General features: G+C 46.1%; 2 protein-coding genes across 4 annotated transcripts in view; one reads left to right on the top strand and one right to left on the bottom strand.

Moving 5' to 3' along the window:
- Window positions 1-22,831, top strand: part of boi (brother of ihog) — a 42,592-nt gene extending 19,761 nt beyond the window's left edge. For 2 of the 3 annotated variants that reach the window (XM_070206897.1, XM_070206879.1), the window contains exons 3-10: window positions 7,123-7,293; window positions 13,057-14,306; window positions 15,245-15,458; window positions 19,015-19,695; window positions 19,760-19,951; window positions 20,019-20,191; window positions 21,441-21,809; window positions 21,972-22,831. In XM_070206897.1, coding sequence (XP_070062998.1) covers window positions 13,068-14,306; window positions 15,245-15,458; window positions 19,015-19,695; window positions 19,760-19,951; window positions 20,019-20,191; window positions 21,441-21,809; window positions 21,972-22,637 — 3,534 coding nt within the window. In that variant the 5' untranslated portion in view covers window positions 7,123-7,293; window positions 13,057-13,067 and the 3' untranslated portion in view covers window positions 22,638-22,831. The remainder of the gene's footprint in view (window positions 1-7,122; window positions 7,294-13,056; window positions 14,307-15,244; window positions 15,459-19,014; window positions 19,696-19,759; window positions 19,952-20,018; window positions 20,192-21,440; window positions 21,810-21,971) is intronic. The other variant, XM_002056858.4, reaches the window with a different exon arrangement.
- z (zeste) lies at window positions 15,526-18,795 on the bottom strand. The gene is made up of 3 exons (XM_070206934.1): window positions 17,694-18,795; window positions 17,046-17,614; window positions 15,526-16,967 (listed from the first exon to the last, which is right to left on the bottom strand). The coding sequence occupies exons 1-3, from the start codon at window positions 18,113-18,115 to the stop codon at window positions 16,072-16,074; spliced, it is 1,887 nt and encodes a 628-aa protein (XP_070063035.1). The 5' UTR covers window positions 18,116-18,795; the 3' UTR covers window positions 15,526-16,071.
- Window positions 22,832-25,224: the final 2,393 nt, after the last annotated feature.

Here is a 25,224-nt window from a genome sequence, read left to right as displayed (position 1 = left end):
GCAAGGGTATTCGTTCTTCGGCGTTTCGTAAAAGCAAATATTACTTCGCTCCAATCGAAGGTTTATATAGATGTATATATATAGATATATGTTGTCTGTCTAAAGAAAGGGTATTAGTTCTTCATCGCTTTTACTCAATTTTTCCACTCGTTTCTTGACTTTGTTTTTGTTCTTTTTTTTAGCCGCGGTTAGTTTCGCTTTGCTGTTGTTGCTTGTGTCTGGCTATTTATGCATAATTAAAATTAATGAACATATTAGGCGCAGGCAGCAGGAAGACGAAGGCAACAGCTTTGACAATGGGCCCGCAGGTAACCCAAGAAGTTGGCTCGCGTTTTGAATTACACAAAACAAAAACATAAGAAGAAACGCAACAAAATGGAAATGAAACAAAAAAAAAAAAAAAAAAAAATACAACCTTGTTGTCTGACGCAAGTCGGGCAGCCCCACGCAGCAACCCTGCCCCTGCATGCAACCCTTTTGACGCAAGCCGAAAGTTCTTATAATTCGCAACTGGTTGAAGCGAGAGCGTGACTAAGTACACAGTAAAAAAGAAAAGAAGCAAAAAGTTATTGAACATTTTAAATCATTTGTAGCTTTTAGTACACTTCGAGAAAAAAAGAACCAACGAAATCTTATCAAAATTTAGCTTTCGTTTATTAAACAGCATTTTTAAAATACCAGATTTAAATGAAAAGAATAAAGAAAGCATAAATACTTCTTTTAGTTTGAAAATTTATTTTAATAACTTACTTTAAGCATGTAAATGCTTGTTTTGAGTAGCTTTCACTTAACTTTAGCTTGTGTTTGAGTCGATTTAAAAGCAAGGAAGCTTTCTGCCTAATTTAAACACAATCAGAAGCAACATCAGGCAACTAGATTAATGCAGAATGAAACTAATTAGCTCAATTAAAATTAATACGACATTTTTCTCTGAGTGTATCTTTGAGGGGGGTTTTTTTTTACCTTCACAGTTGAACATTTTCTGTACAAGGCTTGACTTTTCCAGCATTTCTCATCCTCGCGTCGACTTGGTCAACTTCCGGCTCTGCAACTTATGCAAATGTGCCACACGCCTCCGCGCTGTGTGTGTGTGTGTGTGTGTGTGTGTGTGGGGGTGTGCAGCTTTAGCCTAGCTAAGCCAAGCCGAACACACACATTCCCTACGCATATATAATATATATATAATATGTAATATATAGAGGCTGGGCGATGTTATCCAATAATCCTTGATTCCTTGACAATATCGAAATACCCTGTACTATGGCATATTTCTAACTATTGTAAGCTCCTTCAGTTATTTCGACTAATATTATTTATTTTGATTTCCGCACTTGAGCCAGGGAATCGTAGCTGCGCATAGATGAGACTCTATCTAATCTCTGATTGGTAAGCCGAGCAGATTGATAGGACTTGACACCTTAAAAGATGCCCAAGTGCGAACTGAAAGATAAAGCTTAAAGCTCAACTGAAAGACAGGGTATATTTGGGGCATATTGGATGGCAAGCTTAGCATTGACAGTATGGTAATACTTTTATCTAGGGTATTTATAACGGTATAACCGAATGTGGGCCAATTTGATGCCACCCGGTGGCAGCAGCGTCTCCCGTTGTTGTTGGCGTCTGGTGGCCGTTTGCCAACTGGCGGCAAGCAGAAACAAAATATATATATATGAAAATTAACAGCCGTGGCATGAGGCATATGAGGTGACAGCAGAGGCAGTGGCAGCGGCAGCGAGCAGAGGGCAGAGGATGGCAAGGTGTGCGGCAATTGCTGCCGTTGTCGTGCGAAAAAAAATGATATTTTTATATGTTTGGCCCACATGAGGCAGAGGCGGCCACATTGCAGGCGAGCGGGCGGGCGGGCGGCAGGTGAGGCACCGCCAGCGATCACGAGCAGATAGAGAGAGAGTGCGGGGGGGGGGGGGAGGGCGGCAGTTTGGTTAGATTGAGAAGCTTTTGGTCTGTTGCATTTCCTGTTTGGCTGCCAAATGAATTTGTTGATGAATTTCAAATTAATTTGCGCAATTTGCCGAGTGTCCAGCGTGGGCAGCGACAGAGGCAGCGACAGAGGCAGCGGCAGCGACTGAGGCAGCGCCAGATTACCGTTCACATTAGTTGGCCCATTAGGGCGCCCACATGATGTGTTAGCCGCAGCAAAAGCTGAGCTGCATTTGCGGCAGCTGTTGCCGGCATGACCATAACGCCTGCGGGCGTGGCAGCTGCCCAGGTTAAAGGTGACATGACAGGGAAACGCTGTCTATACCTCCCCCCCTCCCCCCTCCCCACCTCACCCGACGCCCTTCCACTGCCAACCCACACGCAACGATGAAAAAAAAAGAAGAAGAATATTACCAAAATCTAAATTCGAAACCAACGGAAACAGCTACAAAAATATCTTAATGAACGCAGGGGGGGCAGTTTGTGGGGGAGAGGGGGCTTGGTGGGGTGCTGTGGACTGGCAGCTGATGAATGTTGTGTGTGGCAACGTTTATGATGAATTGCCCAAAGAAGCTCGTTAGGTGCGAGCGAGAGCGACAGAGCAACAGAGGCAGAGAGCGAGAGAGAGCGAGAGCGAGATCACACTAAAACGCATAGCTAAAGCAGAACGCGACGAGGAAGAGCAAACGACAGCAACAACAACAACAACCAGAAAATGAATGCAAATTGAAATTCCAAGATCGAAATCAAAGATGGCGACGCACCAAAAACAAAGGCGCAAGCCAAAAACAAAAGACAACAACAACAACAACAAGAGCAAGACGAGACACAAAGCCGAACAGACAACAGAAATTTAATGCAATGAAAATCAAATAAATTGCAATGAAAAGGCAACAACAACAACAACAACAACAACAACAACAGCAACAACAATGTCAACGATAGCAATCACTGAACATGGTGGGCCGACGACGCCAACAGCGCTGTCATCGTCGCCGTCGCCGTCGCACGCTGCTTGCGTCGCTGCGAGCAGCATTTAACAAGAGAGCGGCTCACCAAAACTGAAGCATTTGAAAAATGCATAAGGAGCCCCATGCAAATGTGCCGATAGTGTCAGGGAGGGGGCGTGCTGCGGGCAGTGCAGCCTAGCCGTGTAAGCAGGCAGAGGAGAAGCACCAAAAATGGACAAAAACGCAACGGCAACGGCAGCGGCAGCGGCAAAAGCAAAAAGAACGAGAGCGCGGCCGTCGCTCGCAGCAGAGCGAGCGAGAGAAGAGCGCAAAACGAAATGAGCCTCACTGGAAACTGGAAGTGCCAGGCACTCACCTTATATGTATGAGTGGCGACTGCGACTTAAACAGCGGGCAGCGGGCAGCGGGCAGCTGACTGCAATTGCAACGCATAAATTTTGGAGCATGTTGCCAGCGCATTTATTTTTTTTTTTTTTTTTTTTTTTTTTTTTTGCATGCTGCTAGAGAACCAGCTGCAATTGCCAACGGGGCGCGTGTCCATGTGAATGTCATGGATGTGAATGCATTTGAGGCTACGGTTCGGGCTGCTGTTGGGGCTTTCACCCGTGGAATGCGAGCAGCGGCAGCGGGCAGCAAATTAGTTGTAGCAGCTGTTTTTGTTGTTGTTGCTCAGAATAAGAAGAAGAACAACAAATGCAGCAAGAAATTGCATGCCAAGCACATTAATTATGACAAAAGTAAAAGCCAGCTGTGAGAAGCCTCGCAACAGCAACAGCAACAACAACAGCAATGAAAGAGATGAGCAGCAGCAACAACAACAACAATAATGTGATAGCAGCTGCAAACGCCTCGCATGCTTCACACGCCCACACAGCAGCAACAGTAAAAAAAAAAAAAGCTGCGCTGTCATTTATGCTGTCGCTGCCGCTGCCGCTGCCGCTGGCGCTGCTAACTGTCGCTGCTGCTGCTACTGTCGCTGCAGCTATTTCTAATTTGCTGACCAATAAACGGCACAGCGAATGAACCCAAAACGTGTCGCGACTGCAATGAGTCATCGTCATCGTGATCATCGTCATCGGCAACATGTTTGGTCAGCAACATGTAACTGGCAGCGACAATAACAGTTGGCAACATGTTGTGATGTGCCATTGTTGTTGCTAAACATGACTTGAATTGAATTTGAATTTGAATTCCTTGACAAACTATTTGAATATATATTTTAATTATTGCTGCAATGGCAAACCTTTGAACTATATCGCAAACGTTGACAGCTTGACAAGTAATATATGTAATTATTTTCGCTAGTCTTTTTTTTTTTTTATAATTTTGAAAGAACTTTTGCATTTTTTACTATTTTCATGCCTTTTACTTTGTTTAGAAAAATGTCAAAAAAGAAGAAAAAATTATTTATGAAAAATGCTGAAAATATATTTATGAAATATGACAAGTCGTTAAACGCACACACACACACGCACACACAGATGGATCTTTCAGTTTTGGGTTGGCGCGCTTTGTTTTTTTTTCTTGTTTTGTTTTAGTTTAATTTTGATTGTTGTTGTTATTGTTTTTGTTGCTTTTGGCTGTTTGGTACAACAAATTTGTTGTTATTTCTATAACAAAAAAAAAAACAAAAGATGTCAGTTGTGTTTTTCTTTTTTCGTATACTTTTTTTTTGTTTTTGTAGTTTTTCACGCGTTGTTCGACTTGGCGACATTTCAAAAAATGTTTCACAGAAATTATGGGCCAGCAACTGCACAAAATGCGCAGCGGCTGCGACTGCGAGGGGGGTGTAGTTGCAGCGGGTGGGCAGGGGCAGGCGGGGGTGGTGTGGGTGGGTGGGTGGTTGGTTAGGTTACGTGAAGTGGGCGGCACTTCGGCAAAACATAATTTAATTAAAATCCATATTTAATGCACAAATGGATTGACTACCCCTACTCCCCCACCCACCCTGCCAGCTCAGCCCATGCGACCTGCCCGACCCCCCCCCCCCCTTCCGCGCCCTGCTGCCCGTTTATTATTTATGGATTTTTATTTTTTTTGGCACATTTAAAACGCGTGGAAAAAAATGATTTGTGTTTATTTATGACATGTTGCTACGAAGGGTCTCCAACTCAGAGGGGGCGGGTGTAACGGAGCAGGGCAGGGGGCGTGGCTGTTGAGTGAAATGCGACGGGTTGTCAAAAACTTTAGCTCGAATTGTGTTCTTAGTTTTATGTCTTTTTAAAGGGACAGCCAAATACCAAAAGAGACTTTTCCATCTAGTTGCAAACACATTAGGGGCACTCACTAAATGGCATTCCTTTTCGTCAACTGATTTATGCACACAAATTCCGAACAACTATGACATACTTGCTTATGCCCTTGCGAAGGGTATTATGGCATTGTGATGAAATGTGGAACGCCTAGCAAATACATAGAGCATATACATATATATACATTGCATAGCTCTTTCTTTTGCTTGCGGGCAGCACATATTTCGGAGCCAGATCGGACCAGTATATCATATGATTGTCATAGGAAGAATCGATTCAAAAGTGGATCCAAAACTCTTTTTTGTTAGATAGAAGTTAAAGCAAAGATCATTGGCATATATGATGTATCAAACGAATTTCAACATTTTCATATTCTTATATCATATCATATTTTACATATATTCTCACATATCTGCAGTAGGGAAAGGGTATTGAATCTACGGCGTGCATTGCTCGTTTTCTTAGAGCAAAATCTTTTCAGCTCAAAGACTTAAAAGTTATTTATTAAGTTATTTATTTTATTCTATATTTTTAGTTCTCTCTAATAAATGGATTATAATTATTATGCTTAAAAGTGGCAAACGACAAACTGCATTAAACAAAGATTAGTGTCAACATAAACATATCAGCGGGTTCTCAGTTTATCTCATGGCCTAGAACGAAGGCGGTTTTTTTTTTTTATATTTTAATAAATATTATAGTTTTATAGTCGATACAGCTTTTTCCACTAAACATTTGATGAAGTATGTTGAATGCTTTCTCTTCGATTGGACATAATCCTATTTACGTCTCTGGCTCTTACTCGATGCTGATCCAGAATATATATACTTTTTGGGGTCGGCGATGCTTTTGTCTCACTTTCCCTGCTGCAAACATTTGCCCCTTTTTAGATGTGTGATTTCGAGTGCCCTTACCAAGTGCAAATTTTCGCCTGCGCGTAGCAGTGAGTTACCCTAGTGCAGCGCCCTTTGCCGTAGCTGCCCGCTGGGGGTATTATGATTTGGTCGTGAAATATGTCACACATGCCATGCCATATTGTATATATATATGCTCGGTCAGCATCGGGTCGATATATGTGCGTCCGATGCCATACAAACGAGTCTCTCGGCCCGATCGAAGCACTATATATATATCGCATAGGGATTGGCACGTTTGGCCAGTTTTATGGCTTGGCGGCTGGCAGGGTATTTCAGCTGCGGCCTGGTGCAGTTCGATGCTGTTTCGTGTCGTATTTTTCCGTCGGCTTTCTCACTTTATTTATAGGCTTCGCATTTATTTGCCTGTCGCCTGTCGCTGAGCTTTTTTGTGCCAGTTTAGGCCTCAATTATTTTGAAATTCATTAAGAGTGTCATCTATTTTCAATATTTATGCGCGACAAGGCAACCCTGCCAGCCACACACACATTCGCCTCATTTCCTCTGCTTATACCCTGCGAAAATTACCGAAAAGGGTATATTGACTGTGTCGCAATGTATGTAACATATAAATTGAATCGTTTTAGCCATGTTTAAATGCGAAAATGCGTCAGAGATGGCACTGAAATTTTAATTATATATACTTTTGTGTATCAACAGCTTTCCATCCATTTTCATACTCTCGATAAATTTCGATTTCTAACTAACTAACTCGAGAATTATCAGGGCTATAAGCACCAAATTTTGTATAAAAATTCTCTTCAAGTATATTCAGTGCAAGAATATTTCATTTTTGAGATATACATCAGAAATTTTTTCTTTCTAAAAATCCTCCCCATTCGCCACAATAAAGAAAACTCATTTTTAAAGCTAAAACCTTGAAAATTTGATAAGAATCGGAACCTGAGCACCGAGCTAGGATATTTGCAATGGCTGCTTGCCGCCGTGTTCAGGGTATCGCGTAGTCGGGCATACCCGACTTTAACTAGTTGTTTATTTTTTTGTTTTATTCATTTATTTATTTATATTTTGATGCTCCCATTGCAGTTGGCGCTGTCGCAAAATGCGCTTCTAAGGTGCGAGCGGACCCGACGCTAGCGTGTGCGAAAGAGACAGCACAGTGTACACACACAGAGAGAGAGAGAGAGATAGAGAGAGAGGGCGACAGCATTTGGGCGCAGGCAACGCGTTGCACAGACAAATCAGGAAAAGCAAAAGGTAAGCTCCGCATTGCCACAAATTGAATAATAAACTTTAATCCCGTGCCTGAGTCTGGGCCTCATCTTGGCTCTGGGCTGCGGCTGCGGCTGTGGCGCCCACGCTTAGGCACTCTTTTGATAGTGGGCGTGCCGCACGCTCCGCGCCCAAAAGCCGCAGCGTGCGGCCCGAATGCTGCGTGGCCCACGCACGCTCAAGATGCGCTGCAGTTGTGTAGAGCGGGCGGCCTAAAGGGGAGGGTAGGGGCCGGGCGGCCACCTTTAACAGGTGGGGCGCTCAAATTAGACATGGCCCACACTTGGTGCATGCCACAATTGAAAGGCAAATCCTGTTGCTGTTGTTGTTGTCGCCTGGAATGCAGATTGCGAACTCGTTTACATGCGCAGCCCATCGACTCTGCCCCCCTTCCCGTACCCGTTGCCGCAGCTGCTGCTGCCGCTTGTTGCTTGTGGCGCTAGAGACTTGTTTTTCGCTCTTGTTCTGGTTTTTTGCTGCCAGTTGCCGGCTGCCCCTGCCACTGCCCTGCTCTGGCTGCCCTGTTGCCGCTTGATTTGGGGCCCGCTGCTGCCCGCGCTGCGCTCCTGTTGCGCTGGTTCCGGTCTTCTTTGGGCTTAGCCTCAGCCTTAGCCAGGCAACAGCTTCAGCTGCTCAGCTGCAAACAGGTTCCATTCCACAAGAATTTTTGCCATATCTTTCTATATATACATGTGTGTGTTGTTGTTGTTGTTTGTTTGTTTGTTTGTATAGGGCCATCTTTATTCTATTTGTTGTTGTTGTTCGATTCGTGATTTTTCTATTGCTCCTTTTGGCTGCCGCAGCAATTGTTGCTGCTGTTGTTTCTCGCTCAGGTTTTATTGAACTCTGTGCAACAACAACAGCAACAACAACAACAGCTTGTGGCAGGTGTTAGTGTTTTACAAGCTGTTAACTGCCGCTGCTTAATGGGCAAGCAGCAGCAACAACAATCAGCCCCAGCTCACAACAACAGCAACATTAACTAACAGCAACAGTTGTTGTTGTTGTTGTTGTTGTCATCATTGTGTTGTCGCTGCGTTCCGCCTCGCCATGAAATACGCGCTCACAGATCTACAGCTCAAAGCCAGCTCGAAAGCAAGCAGCAGACAAAGTCGCAGCTACCCTGTAAAATATCAAGTGTCGATGAAATGAGTTTGGGCATCTTGTGCATCTTGCAATGCAATAAAAAATCATTATTTTTATATTTGTATATTTTTATTTACAATATTTGTTATGCTTTTATCATTGTTATTACTCATACAAATTCTAATTCTAAATAATATGTTTATTATTGTCATTATTATTAATATATGTATTATTTTTATTGCTATAATTATTATTACTAATGCTATTATCATTCATTAATATTTGTTATATTTATTTTAAACAATTATTATAATTATTATTATTTTTTATTTTAATCACAGCTATTTTCATTATTAAAATTAATATTGCCATCATTATTATTGCTAATATTCAAATTAATTTTATTAGAGAGAACTTTCTATCGTGATTTTTACTATTATTATTATTACATTCACATTGCATTCTCACAGTTTTATATATGTAGGCATATGCAACTACAGGGTAACTGCCCGTCGAGCATTTTACGGCATTGCCTTTGACTTTTGTTCAGCTTCTTGTCTTCTCTATGGGCATCTGGTCAGGTAACACGCCCATTTTCTAACGCATATTTCAATTGTGTAAGCGCAGGTTGATGCCTTTAGCTGCCCCTCCTCTTACCCCGCGCCCACCCCCACCCTTCTGTCATGCTGCCACTCCTACTACTCCTTCGCATATGCTGCTGGCAGCGCTGCTTGCAACGGCTTCGCGCCTACTTCACTAATTTCTAACAGTTTTATGCTAATTTACGGGACAAGCAAACATTTGAAGAAGCCGCTGCCATTCACCAAAAGTTGTTGTTGTGGTGGTTGTCGTTGTTGTTGTTGTTGTTGTTGTTGTTAGCCAACATGTGTATTTTGACTGTTAATTTATGCAATTTAATTTGGCATTTCATTTGATTAATAGCAGTTATTGTCTGTCATTTAATGTCTGTTCTGTTCTGTGGCCAAACAAAAAATGAATATATAAAAAACTTGTCCTCCGGTTCTCATCGTCTTCTTATTGTTCTAGTTCTTGTTTCTTTTTGTTTTTTTCTAATAATTAAATTGGCCTGTTCGAAGTGTGACTAATCGAATTAGCATGCAACAATGAAACAAATTAAAAGCATTGGCAACACTTTAGCCAGCAACATGTTGCCAAGCTCGTAGATAAGCGGAATGAGCTTGATGTAAGCTTTAAGTGTGCTCAATTTATATTTGTATTTACATTCATATCCATAGTCATATTCGTATTCATATTCATAGTCATATTTAAAGTCATATTCGTTCTCATATTCATAGTCATACTCATACTCATACTCATACTCATACTCATACTCATACTCATACTCATACTCATACTCATATTCATAGTCATACTCATACTCATACTCATACTCATACTCATACTCATACTCATACTTATACTCATACTCATACTCATACTCATACTCATACTCGTACTCATACTCATACTCATACTCAAAACCATACGCATACTCATACTCATACTCATACTCCTACTCATACTGATATTCATACTCATACTCATACTCATATTCATACTCATACTCATACTCATACTCATACTCATACTCATACTCATACTCATACTCATACTCATACTCATACTCATACTTATACTTATACTCATACTCGTATTAATATTCATATTCATATTCATATTCTTATATCTGCTCATGCCCGTGTTCATGTTTCTGTTCATATTCACATTCATATTCATATTCGTACTCATACGCATACTTCTGCTCACACTCATACTAATATTCGTGTTCATACTCATACTCATACTCATATTTGTGCTCATATTCATATTCGTATTCATATTCATATTGCAGCTGTGCTTAGCAACATGTTGCTCAACATTCCGCACAATCAAATGTTGTTATTTGCAGTTCATCTTTTATTATTGTAACATTTATTTTGATTGCCATTTGCAGCCAGTAGCTGTACCCTTAACTTGCCGCTGCCGCCCGTTCCGGCGACTGTCATTTGTGTGCGTGCAACACATTCTTGCAACGCGCCATTCATTTCCTCTGTGCTGCGAGCTCTTTTTAACTCTTTTTTTTTAATGCTTTTGCTTTGGTCTGTTGCTGTTGTCGTTGTTGTTGTTGCTGCCTGTTGGGGCACTGGAATGCGCATTAATTTTCAACACACGCAACGGGCTGTAGAACAGTTGAAGAAGAAGAAAAAGAAGCAGCAGAAGAAGACGGCAGCGAAGAAGCAGTCGCTGCAACAGAAACCTGCGTCAATTTCGCGCTTTACTTTTGTTGTCAGATGTTTTAAATCAGCGTCGCGACGGCCGCTCTCGAGGATCGGCTCGGCTCGGCTCCGGTCTGGGGATCTGGCACCTGGGATACCTGTGTGTAGGCAGTCCGGTTTGCGGCAGCTCCTTGCGCTAACAAGTGGCCACCAGGCAGCAAGGCAGCAATGCAGCATCCAGCAGGCAGCGACGTTGTGGCAGCTGCACACGCGCCTGCCTCATTCGCTGCCTGCCCCATAATGACTTTCAAATGGGAGCCGCGTTGCGATTTATGTGCGTAAAAAACCGAGAAAGCAACCATGAGGCATTCAGAGAGAGAGAGAGAGAGAGAGAGAGAGAGGGAGGTTGGGCCAAACGGGACGGGAACTGGGCAGACCGGGCGGCCGTTTCTTGGAATTCCGCGCGCGCTTTTGTGTTCCTTTTTTTGTATGCCCCTAAACCATTGGAAATGGGTTAAGTAGGGTATATCAGCTAGGTGCAAATCCATGTAAAAGCCAAAACGCCCACTTAAGGTATATACACATATATATATATATAAATTTCCGATCAGCATCTGTCCGTCTCGAGAACTATATGTTGGAGTTGGAGAGAATTTGAGCCTAGGTCCCTCTGGAGCACAAAGAGATCGATAACTTTTTGGCTTTGTCGATAGATCGATAAGAATCGTTATCGAAATTTTGTTTTTCGATAGTTATTATTATAGATATTACCATCCCTTTCTTTATGTTTCTAGTCTGCCAATTTTTAAGCTATTTTGAGAAAACTTTGCCCGATCGCGCCACTATATCATGTAGCTGTGATCAGTCGTATATCATATTCTTATACGAAAACCTTTCTTTTCTCAAAGAAAAACTCAGCGCTTTCTATATCTAGCAAGGTCCTAACTAAATATAGCGTATGGCTCTTTAGGAAGAATCGTGCGAGAAATGAGTTTTTTTCAGTGGGAATTACCTTTCGCTTTGTGCCGATCTCTTGTGTATATTCAGGAATTGCAATCAATATGCGTCTCTATAGAGGAAAGAGTATTTCAGGCGCGACTTGCCACAGTTAGCCCTTTTTTCTGGTCTCTCAGTTGTTGCTGTTGCTTTTGCTGGCATCGTTTAAATTTCAAATCGAGAGGCGCAAACTGTCGCAGGGCAAATGCTGCACGAACCCGTTCCACAGCCGTTCCGCTGCCACCCTGCCCACCTGCCCCCTGGCCGCCCTGTCACGCAGCAGACGGAGCAGCCGTTGCAGCCGTTGCAGCACCTGCAGCCTGGCCTGCTCATAATAATGACACGCCATTAAGAATCTGATGCCCTGGCCAAAGGACTGCGGCAACAGGCTGGCCACATGCTGCATGCCGCATGCCGCATGCAGACAGCCTCGGCTCCAGTTTAAATGGCACATTGCGAGCGACTGTGCTTCCGTTGGCCACGCCCCATTCGCTTACCACAGGACAGCAGCTCAGTCGGCATTACCCTGCCCCCCCCCCCCCTGCACCTTCCCCCCTTCCCCCTCTTGACGCACCCTGTTTCAGTTGCGGTACAGTTGTGCCCAAGACATGACATTCCACAAATTTAACGCCCACTTTTGCTGCCTTCAGCTGTACGAAATTTCATGACTAAAAACGTGTTTTATTTTCATGCTCTTTGTTTTTTTTTTTTTTGATATTTTTTTCAGAAATTACAAAAAATTTCGAATGATTTCTTGCAGTAATAAATTGGAGTTCAATTATCGAAATATTCATAAAAGCAAAAGTAAATACTTATAATATATATTAAATGTTGAGCTTAAAGAAAATGTCTCTTAGCATTTCAAATATCCCGAATCTGTTTGTTGTTATGCAAAAGCCAGAAGGAGGCATCTCATTCAGCTAATCACAAATAATTTCGAACGTACAGCTCGGGTCTTATGCCTGTCCATCTGTGTGAACCCTTCGATCTCAGCAACTAGATAAGCCAGAGGCCAGAAATTTTAAATATTAACTCTTAAAAATCATGCACAGTAGAAATGTTTCATTTTGTGCCGATATCTGCCTGCATTTTCATCATATCGATAAATATCGATTTCGAAAAATGCTCTTTAAGGCAAAACTCGAAGACTTTAAGAGCTATTTGCATCGAATTTGGCGTGCAGCTTCCCGAATAGTTTATAATTCAAAGGAACATTTCACTTTTTGTGATAACCACAAAGATACCCTGTTAAAATTGAAAAAGGCTATGCATCTAGTGCTTCGGTATCCGAAGTTGTTTCAATGCCGCATTTAAGTCCTGAAAATCGGCCTACATGCACCGAAGTTAGTCAGGAATGCATTACGTTAAGATATGCTCCAAAAGTAAGCGAAATCCTTTTCTTATAAAATTGTCTGCTCTTTCTTTGCAGGCCAAACAGACATGAGTCCTTTGGCAATGCTGCCACTGGCTCTGGGTCTAGCCCTGCTCAGCGGCTGCCTCATACCCAGCTGCAGCAGCAGCGGGAGCGGGAGCGGGAACGGAAGCAGCAACAAGCTGGGCGTATATATTGAGCGGGCGCCGGAGTCGGCGGTGGCGCCGAAGGGTGACGAGGTGGTGTTCGAGTGCGAGCTGAATCTGAAGCCGGATCGCTTGGAGTGGCGATTCCGGGTGAGCGGCGGCGAGCCGTATCGTTATCTGGAACCGGCCGACGGCTACAATGTGACCAGCAGCAATGAGGAGCGCACCTGGAAGCTGCGCATCTATGTGACCGCCCAGACGCTGGGCGACTATCAGTGCGTCGCCTGGTATGGACCCGGCGCCATTGCCTCGACGCCGGCCCGGCTCACGCTCGTCTCGATCGCCATTGACAATCCGAGCAGCGGCTATGGCCGGCACGCGGTGCGCTGGAGCGTGGCGCCCAAAAATTGTGTGCTGCTGCGCTGCGGCTCGGTCACCTCCAATCCGCCGGCGATCTGGAGCTTCTATCGCAACGGCGAGAAGCTGCCGCAAACGGAACTATTGCCGGGCGCCGCCGGCGCCCTGGTCCTCAACTCGGTCAGTGGCAAGGATGCGGGCAATTATACGTGCGCGGCAACGAATGCCATAACCGGCGTGGAGCTGCGCCTGCCGCAGGTGATTGATTTGCGTGTGGACTATACGGATCGTACGCCGCCGTATTTTCTGCTCCAGCAGCCGGCGACACAGGTGGCCGCACGACCCGGCGAGACGGTGGTGCTCGAGTGCCCTGGTGTGGGCTCGCCGCGTCCGGGCGCCGTCTGGAGTAGTCCCAATGTGCCCAATATCTATCACAATCGCAGCCGGGTGCTTGCCTACGGGCTGCAGATCAGCGATGTCCGGCCCGAGGATCAGGGCTCCTATGTCTGCCGTCTGGACAATGGCATTGCGCCCGTTCTGGTGCACATGATCAAGCTGAGCGTGCTCGAGCGTCCGCGCATTCTGCACGGCCCCAACACCACCCTGACCAATGAGGGCGATCCCCTCTCCTTGGAGTGTAACGCCACCGGGCATCCACAGCCGGAGATCTATTGGCTCATCAACGGCGAGGATGCCAGCGCCGACAACGAGACGCTCATCGAGCAAAATCGCCTCCACATCCGCCATGTCCAGAAGCGTCACGCCGGCGTCGTCCAGTGCTTCGCACGCAATCAGCTTGGCGAGGTGAGTAAAGCAACGAATCCCGGAGCTGAGCTCCAGCTCCAGCTCTTTACTGTCTATGTGCGACTAGGGGTATTACGAAATACCATCTAAAATACCATTCCTGGGGCTAAATCAAAGGGAAGCATCTATAATAACCCAGTTCCATTGGAAGTTATTTAAAATCTGTAATATTCTAGATATGCCTTTGCTAGGCGAGAGCTTGCATACCAAATTTGATGCCTCTGGCGCTTATAGTCCTCGAGTTACGATCAAAATCGATATTTATCGATATAATGACAATTAACGGAGAGATCGCAACACATTATAAGATTACCTGGCGTACAGTTTGCTATAATTTAGATATTTCAATTTTCAAGCCTCTAGCTCTTATATTACCCAAGTTCGATAGGCAGCATGGAGGATACTATATATTCCTATATATATACATTATATAAAACTTCTTCTACTGACTGACTAGCCGACTGATTGCTGATTTTTGCTGTTGCCAGCGCATGGGATGTGAGAGATAATCGTTGAGACGGATTTTAGGAACTTTCACCCGTTAGCGTGGAAAATGGGTGGAAAGCTATTTTATGAAACTTTTTGCTTAACAAGCTTATCTTCCTATTCATTTGAGAGCTTTTCAGAAAATCCACTCTTGAGCGAACAATAGACGGTTCTAAGTTGAAAGTCCGACTTTTTGTGCATTCTCAGAGCTACGACAATGTTAAAAGGTGAAAATTTCTCACGGACAATGGGAATGGGTGGAAAACAAACACCTAACAAGATTGAAATGTTGGATAGAGCTAAAATTTAAGGAAGAGCAAATAATGAAATGCCCAAACTAAGCAATAGAGGAAAAAGAGAAGAGATATGCGAAACTCTCCTAATATTTCTTATATATTCTTCTCCCCTCCCCTCTCCACTCTCTCTCTCTCTCTCTCTCTCTCTCTTTGCAGACGAGCGAGGGGAACATTTTGCGCGTGAATCCTACGCAGCTCAGCGGCGAGGATTATCAGCCGCTGGGCGAGGTGCCGATGCGATCGCCCCACGAATCCGGCAATGGTGGCGGCGGCTCCTCCTCCTCCTCCTCCTTTTCCGGCTATTCGCCGTCCGGGTCGGGCAACTTTGGCGGCGGTTCGCGCAACAAGAAGCGCAAATACATGAGAGTTGGTGAGTAGATATTTCTGTTTCTGTTTTTTGTTTTTGTTTCTGTTTTATGTGTGTGTAAATTTGTTCGTTTCGTGGCTTAGTTCACTGTATTTCATATCGATATACAATTACAATTTGAGAATTGGCTTAAGGGTAAACGATGATCGGTAATCAATAATCGATACACGACAATCGGTAAATAGTAAACGGTAATCGGTAATTGTTAATCGGTAATCGTTAATCACGGCCAGCCCGCACGTCTGGCCGTCCCGCCCACCCGAAAACAATTAAAGTAAATACGAAAAAAAAAATAGAATATAAAAGTAAAAATAAAAATTTGAAAAATGAATTGAAAAAAACTTAAAAAAAAAAAAAATTAATATATATATATATATATATATGTTAATTAAAGATAGTTATAGACTATATAGAGACTATGTGGTAACCAGCTGCATCCGGGTTAGAGCAGCAATTGCATATCCAAATCCATGTACGCATCCTGCGCTGCCTGCGCCGTCCTCTCGGCGTGCTCCATCTCCATGTCAACCTCCACCTCCGTATCCGTGTCCGCATCCGGATCGGCATCCGGATCGGCGTCCGCTTCCGCCTCCGCATCGCTTATATCCTCCAGATCTCATGTGCTGGAACATTTCTGCAGCTGCTCCTCCTCCTTTTGCAGTATGCGTATCTTCATTTTGAGCTCCTCGACGCGCAGGCGATGCACCTCGCGCATATATTTGAGCTCATCCTGCGCCTTGTTCAGCTCAATCTTCTTGGCCTCGGTGGCCAGCTGCTGCTCCTTGCAGCGCAGCTCCGCCTCCTTCACTTTGAAGTAGTTGATGCGCTCCTCGTAGCTATCCCCCGCCTGCTGCTGCTGCTGTTGTTGCTGTTGTTGCTGCTGTTGTTGTTGTTGCAGCTGCAGCTGCTGTTGGGCGCCCGTTGGCAGCGTTCCAGCGCCGCTTACGCTCACATTTGATACAGCCGCCGGAGCAGCGGTCACCGGCACAGTGACCGGCACAGGCACAGTTACGGGCACAGATGTGGCTGCCGTCACCGTGGGCAGTGCGCTGAATGTGAATGTGGGCGTGCCGCCGGTCAGCTGCATCTTGACAGCAGCTGCTGCTGCTGCCGCCTGTTGCTGCTGCTGCTGTTGCTGCTGCACCTGCTGCTGCTGCTGCTGCTGCTGATGTTGCTGCTGCTGTTGCTGCTGCTGATGCTGCTGGACAACTACAGCGGCGGCGGCCTGCTGCTGTTGCTGCTGTTGATGTGCCGCAGCTGCCGCTACGGCCAACTGTTGCTGCTGTGCCGCCAGCTGTTGCTGCGCCAGTTGCTGTGCCTGGGCCTGGGCCTGAGCCTGGGCCTGGGCCTGAGCCTGGGCCTGGGCCTGCTGATGCTGCTGCGCCTGGTACTGGGCCAGCGTGATCTGCTGCGGCTTGATCTCGCTTATGATCTGCTGATTGTAGCCGCCAGCCGTGATCGTCGCCATCGTGTGCTGCTGCGGCTGTGCGGGTATCGTGTGTATCTGTGTGGCTGCAACGAGCGGGCAACAGTTCAAAAGTTAGTTCTCAATAGATATATATATATATATATGTGTGTGTGTGTGTGTACCTGTGGCATCTGTGGGATGCTTGATTTGCAGTATGATCTCGTCGCGCTGTCGCGCCGGCTTGAAGTGCAGCAGATCGTTGAGCGTCAGCTTCTCCGCACTGATCGAGTCCACGTTGATGCGATGCGTTTTCAACATGCTCGCATTGGCGGCTGCCACGGCGGCGCTCACCTGCAGCTTTTGCATCTCGGCGACCGCCGATTGCTGTTGCTGCTGCTGCTGCGCCTCGGCTTGTGCCTGTGCCGCCGCCTGCTGCTGTTGTTGCTGCTGTTGTTGTTGTTGCTGCTGTGCCTCGAGCGGATCATCCTCCATTTCGCTGACATCGTTGCCATCCATTTCGATCTCGTCGAAGGGCTCGCCCTGCGGATTATGCTCGGACGCCTCGGGACTGATTTGATACTCCGGCTCCACCTTGACGCTGTCGTGATGCTGCTGCTGCTGCTGTTGCTGCTGTTGTTGTTGTTGCTGCTGCTGTTGCTGTTGGGCGCTGGCCGAGACGGTGCCCACCTTGCCCAGCGCTGCGCTGCCACCCGATGCGCTGCCATCCCGATATGGATACTGTTTGCGCAGACTGTAAATGTGAATGGAAAACGATTAGAAGGCTGCACAATCGAGCAATCGGGCTGATCCATTGCCAGGGCCGCACTTACCGGGAATTCAGCCAGAACTTTTGTATTTGCTTGATGTTGCGCATGGCGCTGACATGCGGATGCGAATTGAAGTCGCGCACAATCTTGTCCCAGGTATCGCGGACGGAGTACTTGTTGCGCTGCTTCTTTCTGTGCTTGATGTCGATGACCTCCTCGTGCAGATGGAACAGCGTGTAGAGCACGTCCTTCTCCTCGGCGGTGAAGCGCGGCGTCAGCGGCAGCTGCCCCTTTGAGCTGCCCGCCGTCGAGCCATTGTTGTTGCTGTTGCCGTTCGTGTTGCCGTTCGCGTTGTTGTTGTTGTTGTTGTTGGGGCTGCCGTCACCCACGCTTATGTTGCCGCTCACGCTGACCGTTGCCTGGACGACGGCGACGTTGTTGCTGCCATTTGCGGCACCGGCGCCCGCATCTCCGGCTGCCGACATACTTTTCGATTCTGCAGCTCGCTTGATTCGATCTGCCACGGATTTTAAATAGTGTTTTTGTTTATGTTTCGCCCGTTTTGTTTTGAGTTTTTCAGTATTGAATTGAGTTTGTTTATGTACGCCAACGAGATGCGGTATCACTCGAGTAGCGGCTCGCCAGTTCCAAATCCGAGTCCGAGTCCGAGTCCAAGTTCGAGTGCGAGTGCGAGTGCGAGTTCGAGTCCGTTTGCGAGTGCCAAAGCAGCGATGCCGAGTAGCGAGTAATTTATACGAAAATCAATTGCACTCGTTTTGCTTATACACACACACACGCACACACATAAACACAGACACTCGGGGCGAGAGTGAGCGCGCGCGCGTGTGTGTGTGAGCGTCGGTGTGAGTCTTTTTTTGTCTGTTGTCGTCTGCTGTCCGTCCGCTTGCCACTGGCACTGGCAACTGCCACTTATATTGCACTAGAGATGTGTGTATAAAAAATGTTGCGACGCTTGCCAGTTGTACGCTTCTCGCACGAAATTGCCAATCATTTAATTGCGTTTGCTATTTTATGTTAATGCGCGCGCTTAGCTGGCTCAGGTTTGGTGTTTTTTATTTTTTTTTGTCTATTTGTGGCAGGCAAACGGCAGCAGCACAAAATATTTCGCTCAAAACGCGTACGCAGCTATGACGATACTACTCAATGCAGCACAGCGATACTACTCAATGCTTGAAAGCGATACTACTCATAACCATTAACAGCGCTGTTAGCTCTATTGTGCGTGCTGTTGGCGCATTTCAGTTAACAGTGCGCGAGCGCGTGTTTGCGTTAACAGTGCTGGCCATAAAAATAACATAAAATTAAAATGAAAAGAATTTGGTATTCATTAATTAATAATAAAATGGAAAATTTGCTGTTGCAGCCAATATGGTGCCGCCATCGCGACCCAATGTCACACGCCTGGCCGACGACGCCGTCATGCTGCGCTGGAATGTGCCCAAAAACGACGGCCTGTCCATACAATTCTTCAAGGTGCAATACCGCATGCTCGGCAAGATGCCTCGCGAGAACTGGCAGACGACCAACGAGAACATACCCTATGGCAAGCAGCAGCGGGACAGGGAACGCGATCGTGACCATCATCATGAGCCGGCGTATGCTGGCGTCAAGAATTTCACGTCGTCGGTGACGGGTCTGCGACCGGATCGCAATTATCGCTTCCGGATCGTGGCCGTTTACTCGAACAACGACAACAAGGAGGGCAACACCTCGGCCAAGTTCTTTTTGCAGCGTGGCGGCGCCAAATCGAATCTGCCGGTGCCTCAGCTGCGCGACATTGAGCCCTACTCCGAGTCCGCGGTGCTCCTCCATTGGACACTGGCCCCGACGCCCGCCCAGCAGCACCAGATCGATGGCTACTACGCCTACTACAGGCCGGCCGCCTCCGCCGCCGAGTACCTAAAGGCGACCGTCGACGGCGGCCATGCGCGCCGCTTCAAAATCGACCAGCTCGAACCGGGCACCGCCTACGAGTTCAAGCTGCAGACGTTCAATGCGCACGCCGCCTCCGAGTTCAGCGAGATCAGGCAGGCACGCACGCTGAGTAAGTGACCAGCTGCAGTTGGATTCTGATCGATTACTAAAACAATTTGCTTGTCATTTTGCAGAGACCTCCAGCCATGCGGGCAGCGGCGCCTCCTCGCCCGCCATTGTGCCCGTCTCGAACGGCGGCTCGGGCGAGCAACAGAATTCCATTTATCCGGTCATCGCAGGCGCCGCCGGCGGCGGCCTGCTGCTGCTCATTGCCATTGCTGTCGCCTGCCTCTGCCTGCGCCGGCGCAGCAGTGCCCAGCCCGAGGGTGAGTCCGCCCGCTGCCGGGCAAATGCTTGCTTCGGCTGCAGCTAATCCCGTTTGTTCAATTTCAGACGAGAACAAGCCGCAATTGGATCACATTCAAGCCGATTTTGTTACGTCCGCCGTGCTCGGCGTGGCGCCTCATCATGGCCACAAACCGGCCGATGTTCGGCGTCTGAATGGGGTTATTCCGCGCATGAACATCACGCCCAATCCTCTCGCTCAGGATCCCACGGCCGACAAGGTAAGCTGCCACACTCCCGCTCCCAATCTCACTTCCGCTCTCCATCTTTCTCTTTCTGCCAAGGAACTGCTCCACTTTCCCACTGGCTTTTATATCAAGAAGATTTACAAAAACAAAAACCCTTTTCGCTGGTTACTTGGTCAAAATTTAATTTAAAAAACGTTTCTCGCCTCGCTCTGCCTCCGACTCGCCTCCGACTCGCCTTCTCCTCGCTGCAGCCAAAGCTCTCTCTCTCTCTCTCTCTCCCCCTCTCTCTCTCTCGCTCTTACACGCTTTTTGTTTATCCTCAGGATTAATTTTGTAGCCCCATCCATTCGTTTATCCTCGGCTTATTTCTTACCATGGACTTGGAATACAAATAGAAAGAAATTCAAAATATTATTATAAATCATGTAAAGCTTTTATCTATCTTTATTTGCTTTTCTTTTCGCATGTCTTTTATTCGCTATTATGCATTTGTCTGTCTATCTCTTTTTATATTTTTTTTTGAACACTTCTTTCGCTCTCTTTCTTCCATTCTCTTCTCGTCTACCTTCTCTCCTCTTCGTTCTTATGCATTTGTCTGTCCTTATCTGTTTTATATATCTTTTTATACATTTCTCTCTCTCTCACTCTTCGTTTCAATTTACTTTACTTTTTCTGTTCCTTTTTAGTTGTATTTTCCTGTTCCTTGTTTCTTTCTTCTTCTCTTCTTTTCTGTCTGCTCGCTCTCTGAGTTTCTCCTCAATTCTTTTTTGCATTCTTCGCATTTTGCTTTTCATGCTGTCTTTATCTAATTTGTCTTCTTCTTGTATATCTTCCTTTTGCTTTCTTTTTTTGCGTTTGTTGTGTCTTTCTTCCTTCTCTTCGCTTCTTTTCTTTCTTCTCTCTCTTCTCGTTTCTTCTATTTCGCTCAATCTTCAATTTCCTTCTCTCTTCCTTCCATATATATTTTGTATATATATTTCTTTCGCTCTCTTTTTCTTTGCCTTCTCCTTTGCTCTTTCCCTTCTTTCGTCTCTTTCTCTGCCTTCTCCCCCTCTTGGTGTACTCTCTTTCAGTTCTTGTGCTAGCTTAATCGCTGCTTCTCCTGCCCCGCCTGCTCCTGCCTCGCCTTCAGCCGTTTGTTATTTTGGTCTCGTCTCTCGCTTCTCTCTCCTCGCTGGTTTGTGGTCTTCCGCCTTCTGTTCTTCTGATCTGTCGTCGCGCGTCGCGCTCCTCTCTCCACTCCCCCGTTCGCCATTGCCAAACTGAGCGTCCCCTGTTCCAGAATCGCAATGTCATGGAGCTGCGCTTTCTGCCGCCCAATGGCAATGCCACGCCGGAGCATGCCGCTGCGAACGCCGAGCCGGATGCTGGCCCCGATCTCTATGCGGACGCGGATATCGATGCGGATGAAGCTGAAGATGAGGCTGCAGATGGAGATGGAGATGGAGATGTTGCTGGCAGCGCAAAGGCGCTGACCGGCGCCTCCTCCTCCTGCGAGACACTGGAGGCATGCGAGGGTCTCAGCCAGCCGCAGCAGCAGTCGCAGCAGACCTCGACGGAGGCGCCCAGCAAGCCGCTGCCGCCGCTGCCTTTGCCCAAGAAAACGGCCGCAGCCAAAGCGCAACAACAACAACAACAACAACAGCAACAAGTAAACTTAAGCAAAAATCAGTTGAGAAACGTTTTTAGGTTAAGTTTTGTTGCCAAGCGACCAGCGAATATGTTTGCAACACCTGCCACATGCCACATGCCACACGCCTCTTAGCCTTTACTTGTACACACACTAATCTCTCTCCCCCTCTCTCTCCTGCAGGGCAACGCCCTGGCCGCAGCTGCCGCCGCCGCCTTGCATCAGCCGGGCCTGCATCATGCGCAGCCCTACCATGCGCCCGGCACGCCCACATTTGCGCACAAACGTCACGAGTTTCAGCAGCCGCCGCCCGTGCCACCGCACGCCGCCTACTATCAACAGCAGCAGCAGGTGACAGGCGGCGCCTCGCCCATGTTGGATCAGCAGCGACGCACCTTGGAGCGCAGCGTGCGCAGCCTGCAACAGCAGCAGCCGCCGCACTCTGGCTATGGCATGGAGGATGGAATGGGCACGCCGACGCCTACGCGCATTCCCTCGCTGCGTCGGCAGCGACGCGCCTCTGGCAGCCAGCACAACAGCCACACAAATCTCAACAATCATCACAACAACAACAACAACAACAACAACAGCCACAACAACAACAACAACAACAACAACAACAACAATAATAATAATAATAATAATAACAATGTGGCACATCATATGCTGCACCATTCGCATCACCCGACATCGCACACCGGCGGCAGCCACGTGGGCATACCCCATGTGCCCGGCAGCCCGCGGGTTCAACGCTCCCCGATGCCCGCGCGCGCCCTCATCAAGCGGACGCGCCTTGGCAGCCACACGGACAACATCTCCTCGGGCAGTCTCAACAGTATTGAGGTCTAGTTTCTAAGACGCGACACCGCCCGCAGCCACGCCCACAGTCTACGAGAGGCGACTTGTCATATATGATTATTATTTTGATACATTTTTGCTAATTTATTTAGTTCTTGTTTAATCGCAACTGTCGCCTGGGCGTGTGGGCGTGGCTGCGCCCAGTCTTTTTTCATCTATATATATATATATATATATATATATATATATATATATATATATATATATTTTTTTTTTTGTATATTTAGTGTTATTTATTTATTTAAATTTAATTAAAGCAAGAACATTTTGCATGCATAAATTAAGTTGTATTAGATGCGCCCCCCTCAACCCTCTTCGCGCGGACCAGAGGAAGGAAGGAGTAGAAGAAGAAGAAGAAGATCTAATTTAAGTCGTTCAACTATTAACGTTAGATTCGCAGCCTAATTTTAACACTAATTTAAGCGCCTAGAACTACAATTAAATTCGATTTTTTTTTTTCTAAATACACACACGCATATATAATGTATAAAAGAAATTCCCACACACGTACACACACAGAAATCTCCTAAATAAAATATAAAATGCAAGAAATTCTATAAAAAAAAAAAAAAAATGAAAATATAAATATAGTTCAAATGCCCCTCGAAAATATGCCAAATGGGGCAAAAGGAAGCCGCACAGGCTGAGATCTGCGCCAGCTTGGATTCGATACCTCCATCTAAAAGCGCAGTAAATAGCATTAAGATCGGACTCCAAGCACCGAAGTTCATTAAGTATGCATGCATTTTCGTCGCAAGTGTGGAGAGCAAAGCCGCAGCTGGCAATGGAAAAGGACCTTCTGTGATGTTGACATAACTTTCCCGATCCATTAAGGATCTTATGTCGTTTAATGGTGACATAACTGCGGCATGGCGATATAGTTTTTTCTTTATTTACAAATTCAATCCATTGTTGATATAGCCAGACTCTTGCAGGCGCAAGATCTCGACTGTCTCACACCCATTTGCTTAGCTGAAATATTCCCAAATGGAGCCCATTGTGAAAAAGTATAGCAAATATTGTTGTTGTTTTTGGTTTTCTTTCGATTTATTCAGATATATTTTCTTGTTTAACCTACAATTTGTTATAATAATCGTAGAGCTTCGCTTAAACAATGTGTCTATAGATGTTGCGTCCGGGACGAGTGCGGGACCGGGTCTGGCGTCTCGGGCGCCTGTTCCTGCAAGCTCAGAACCAGAACCAGTTCACAGAAATGTTCAAATGAATCAGCGGGCCAGGAACAGCTGCAGATGTGCCTGGTGCTCAGATGTTCACAGCAATGTGGTGCCATGCAATACGCTATCTGAGACTTACTCAGGAAACTGCAGGAAACTCGGGTAACTCGTGTCTGAGTGTGCGCAAGCCCTGTAGAGAAGAAAAACCAAGAAAAATGTATTACCTTATATAGGGATAGAATGATGGTAGCATCAGTTGGCTTTCAAACATATTAAAAATCGATGGGCTGAAAAAGTTTTTGAACAAAGAACGACATTTTTTTATGATTTTTTTTAATATCTCGGGTAATACCTCCGCGCGGAGATATGACGTTCCAAAACAACATAACTCCCCGCGACATAACCTCCGCGCGGAGATATGACGTTCCAAAAAGACATAACTCCCCGCGCGAAAAAATGAAAGTCCAAATTTTGACCAAAATCGACCAATAGCAATATCTCGGGTAATACCTCCGCGCGGAGATATGACGTTCCAAAACGACATAACTCCCCGCGACATAACCTCCGCGCGGAGATATGACGTTCCAAAACGACATAGCTCCCCGCGACATAACCTCCGCGCGGAGATATGACGTTCCAAAAAGACATAACTCCCCGCGCGAAAAAATGAAAGTCCAAATTTTGACCAAAATCGACCAATAGCAATATCTCGGGTAATACCTCCGCGCGGAGATATGACGTTCCAAAACGACATAACTCCCCGCGACATAACCTCCGCGCGGAGATATGACGTTCCAAAACGACATAGCTCCCCGCGACATAACCTCCGCGCGGAGATATGACGTTCCAAAACGACATAACTCCCCGTGCGAAAAGCTGAAAATCCAAATTTTGACCAAAATCGACCCAAAGCAATATCTCGGGTAATACCTCCGCGCGGAGATATGACGTTCCAAAAAGCTGAAAATCCAAATTTTGACCAAAATCGACCCAAAGCAATATCTCGGGTAATACCTCCGCGCGGAGATATGACGTTCCAAAACGACATAACTCCCCGCGCAAATAGCTGAAAGTCCAAATTTTGACCAAACCGACCAAAAAGCATTTAATATTTAAACTTTTTTGATGATTATTTTTTTAAATCTCCGGTAAATATTGTCTGATTTTGAAAAGTTATACCTTTTTGAATTCGTAAGGATCCCTACCATCAATTGGCATTCAAACAAATTAAATTTCGATGGGGTAAAAAAGTTTTTGATTGAAAAACGACATTTTTTTAACGATTTATTTTAATATCTCGGGTAATAGATCCGCGCGGAGATATGACGTTCCAAAACGACATAACTCCGCGCGGAGATATGACGTTCCAAAACGGCATAGCTCCGCGCGGAGATATGACGTTC

Source organism: Drosophila virilis, chromosome X (genome assembly GCF_030788295.1).
Source record: "Drosophila virilis strain 15010-1051.87 chromosome X, Dvir_AGI_RSII-ME, whole genome shotgun sequence".
NCBI lineage: Eukaryota > Metazoa > Arthropoda > Insecta > Diptera > Drosophilidae > Drosophila > Drosophila virilis.
Note: the sequence above shows the minus strand (reverse complement) of the source record. Positions and strands in the feature narration are given on the sequence as shown.

What these genes read in the sequence shown, in the direction of transcription:
- z (XM_070206934.1), bottom strand. Translation starts at nt 18,115, where the DNA reads ATGTCGGCAGCCGGAGATGCGGGCGCCGGTGCCGCAAATGGCAGCAAC. An exon ending in AAGTTCTGGCTGAATTCCCG is followed by an intron (nt 17,615 to 17,693) that starts GTAAGTGCGGCC and finishes TCACATTTACAG; the next exon opens with TCTGCGCAAACAGTATCCAT. An exon ending in GCATCCCACAGATGCCACAG is followed by an intron (nt 16,968 to 17,045) that starts GTACACACACAC and finishes CGCTCGTTGCAG; the next exon opens with CCACACAGATACACACGATA.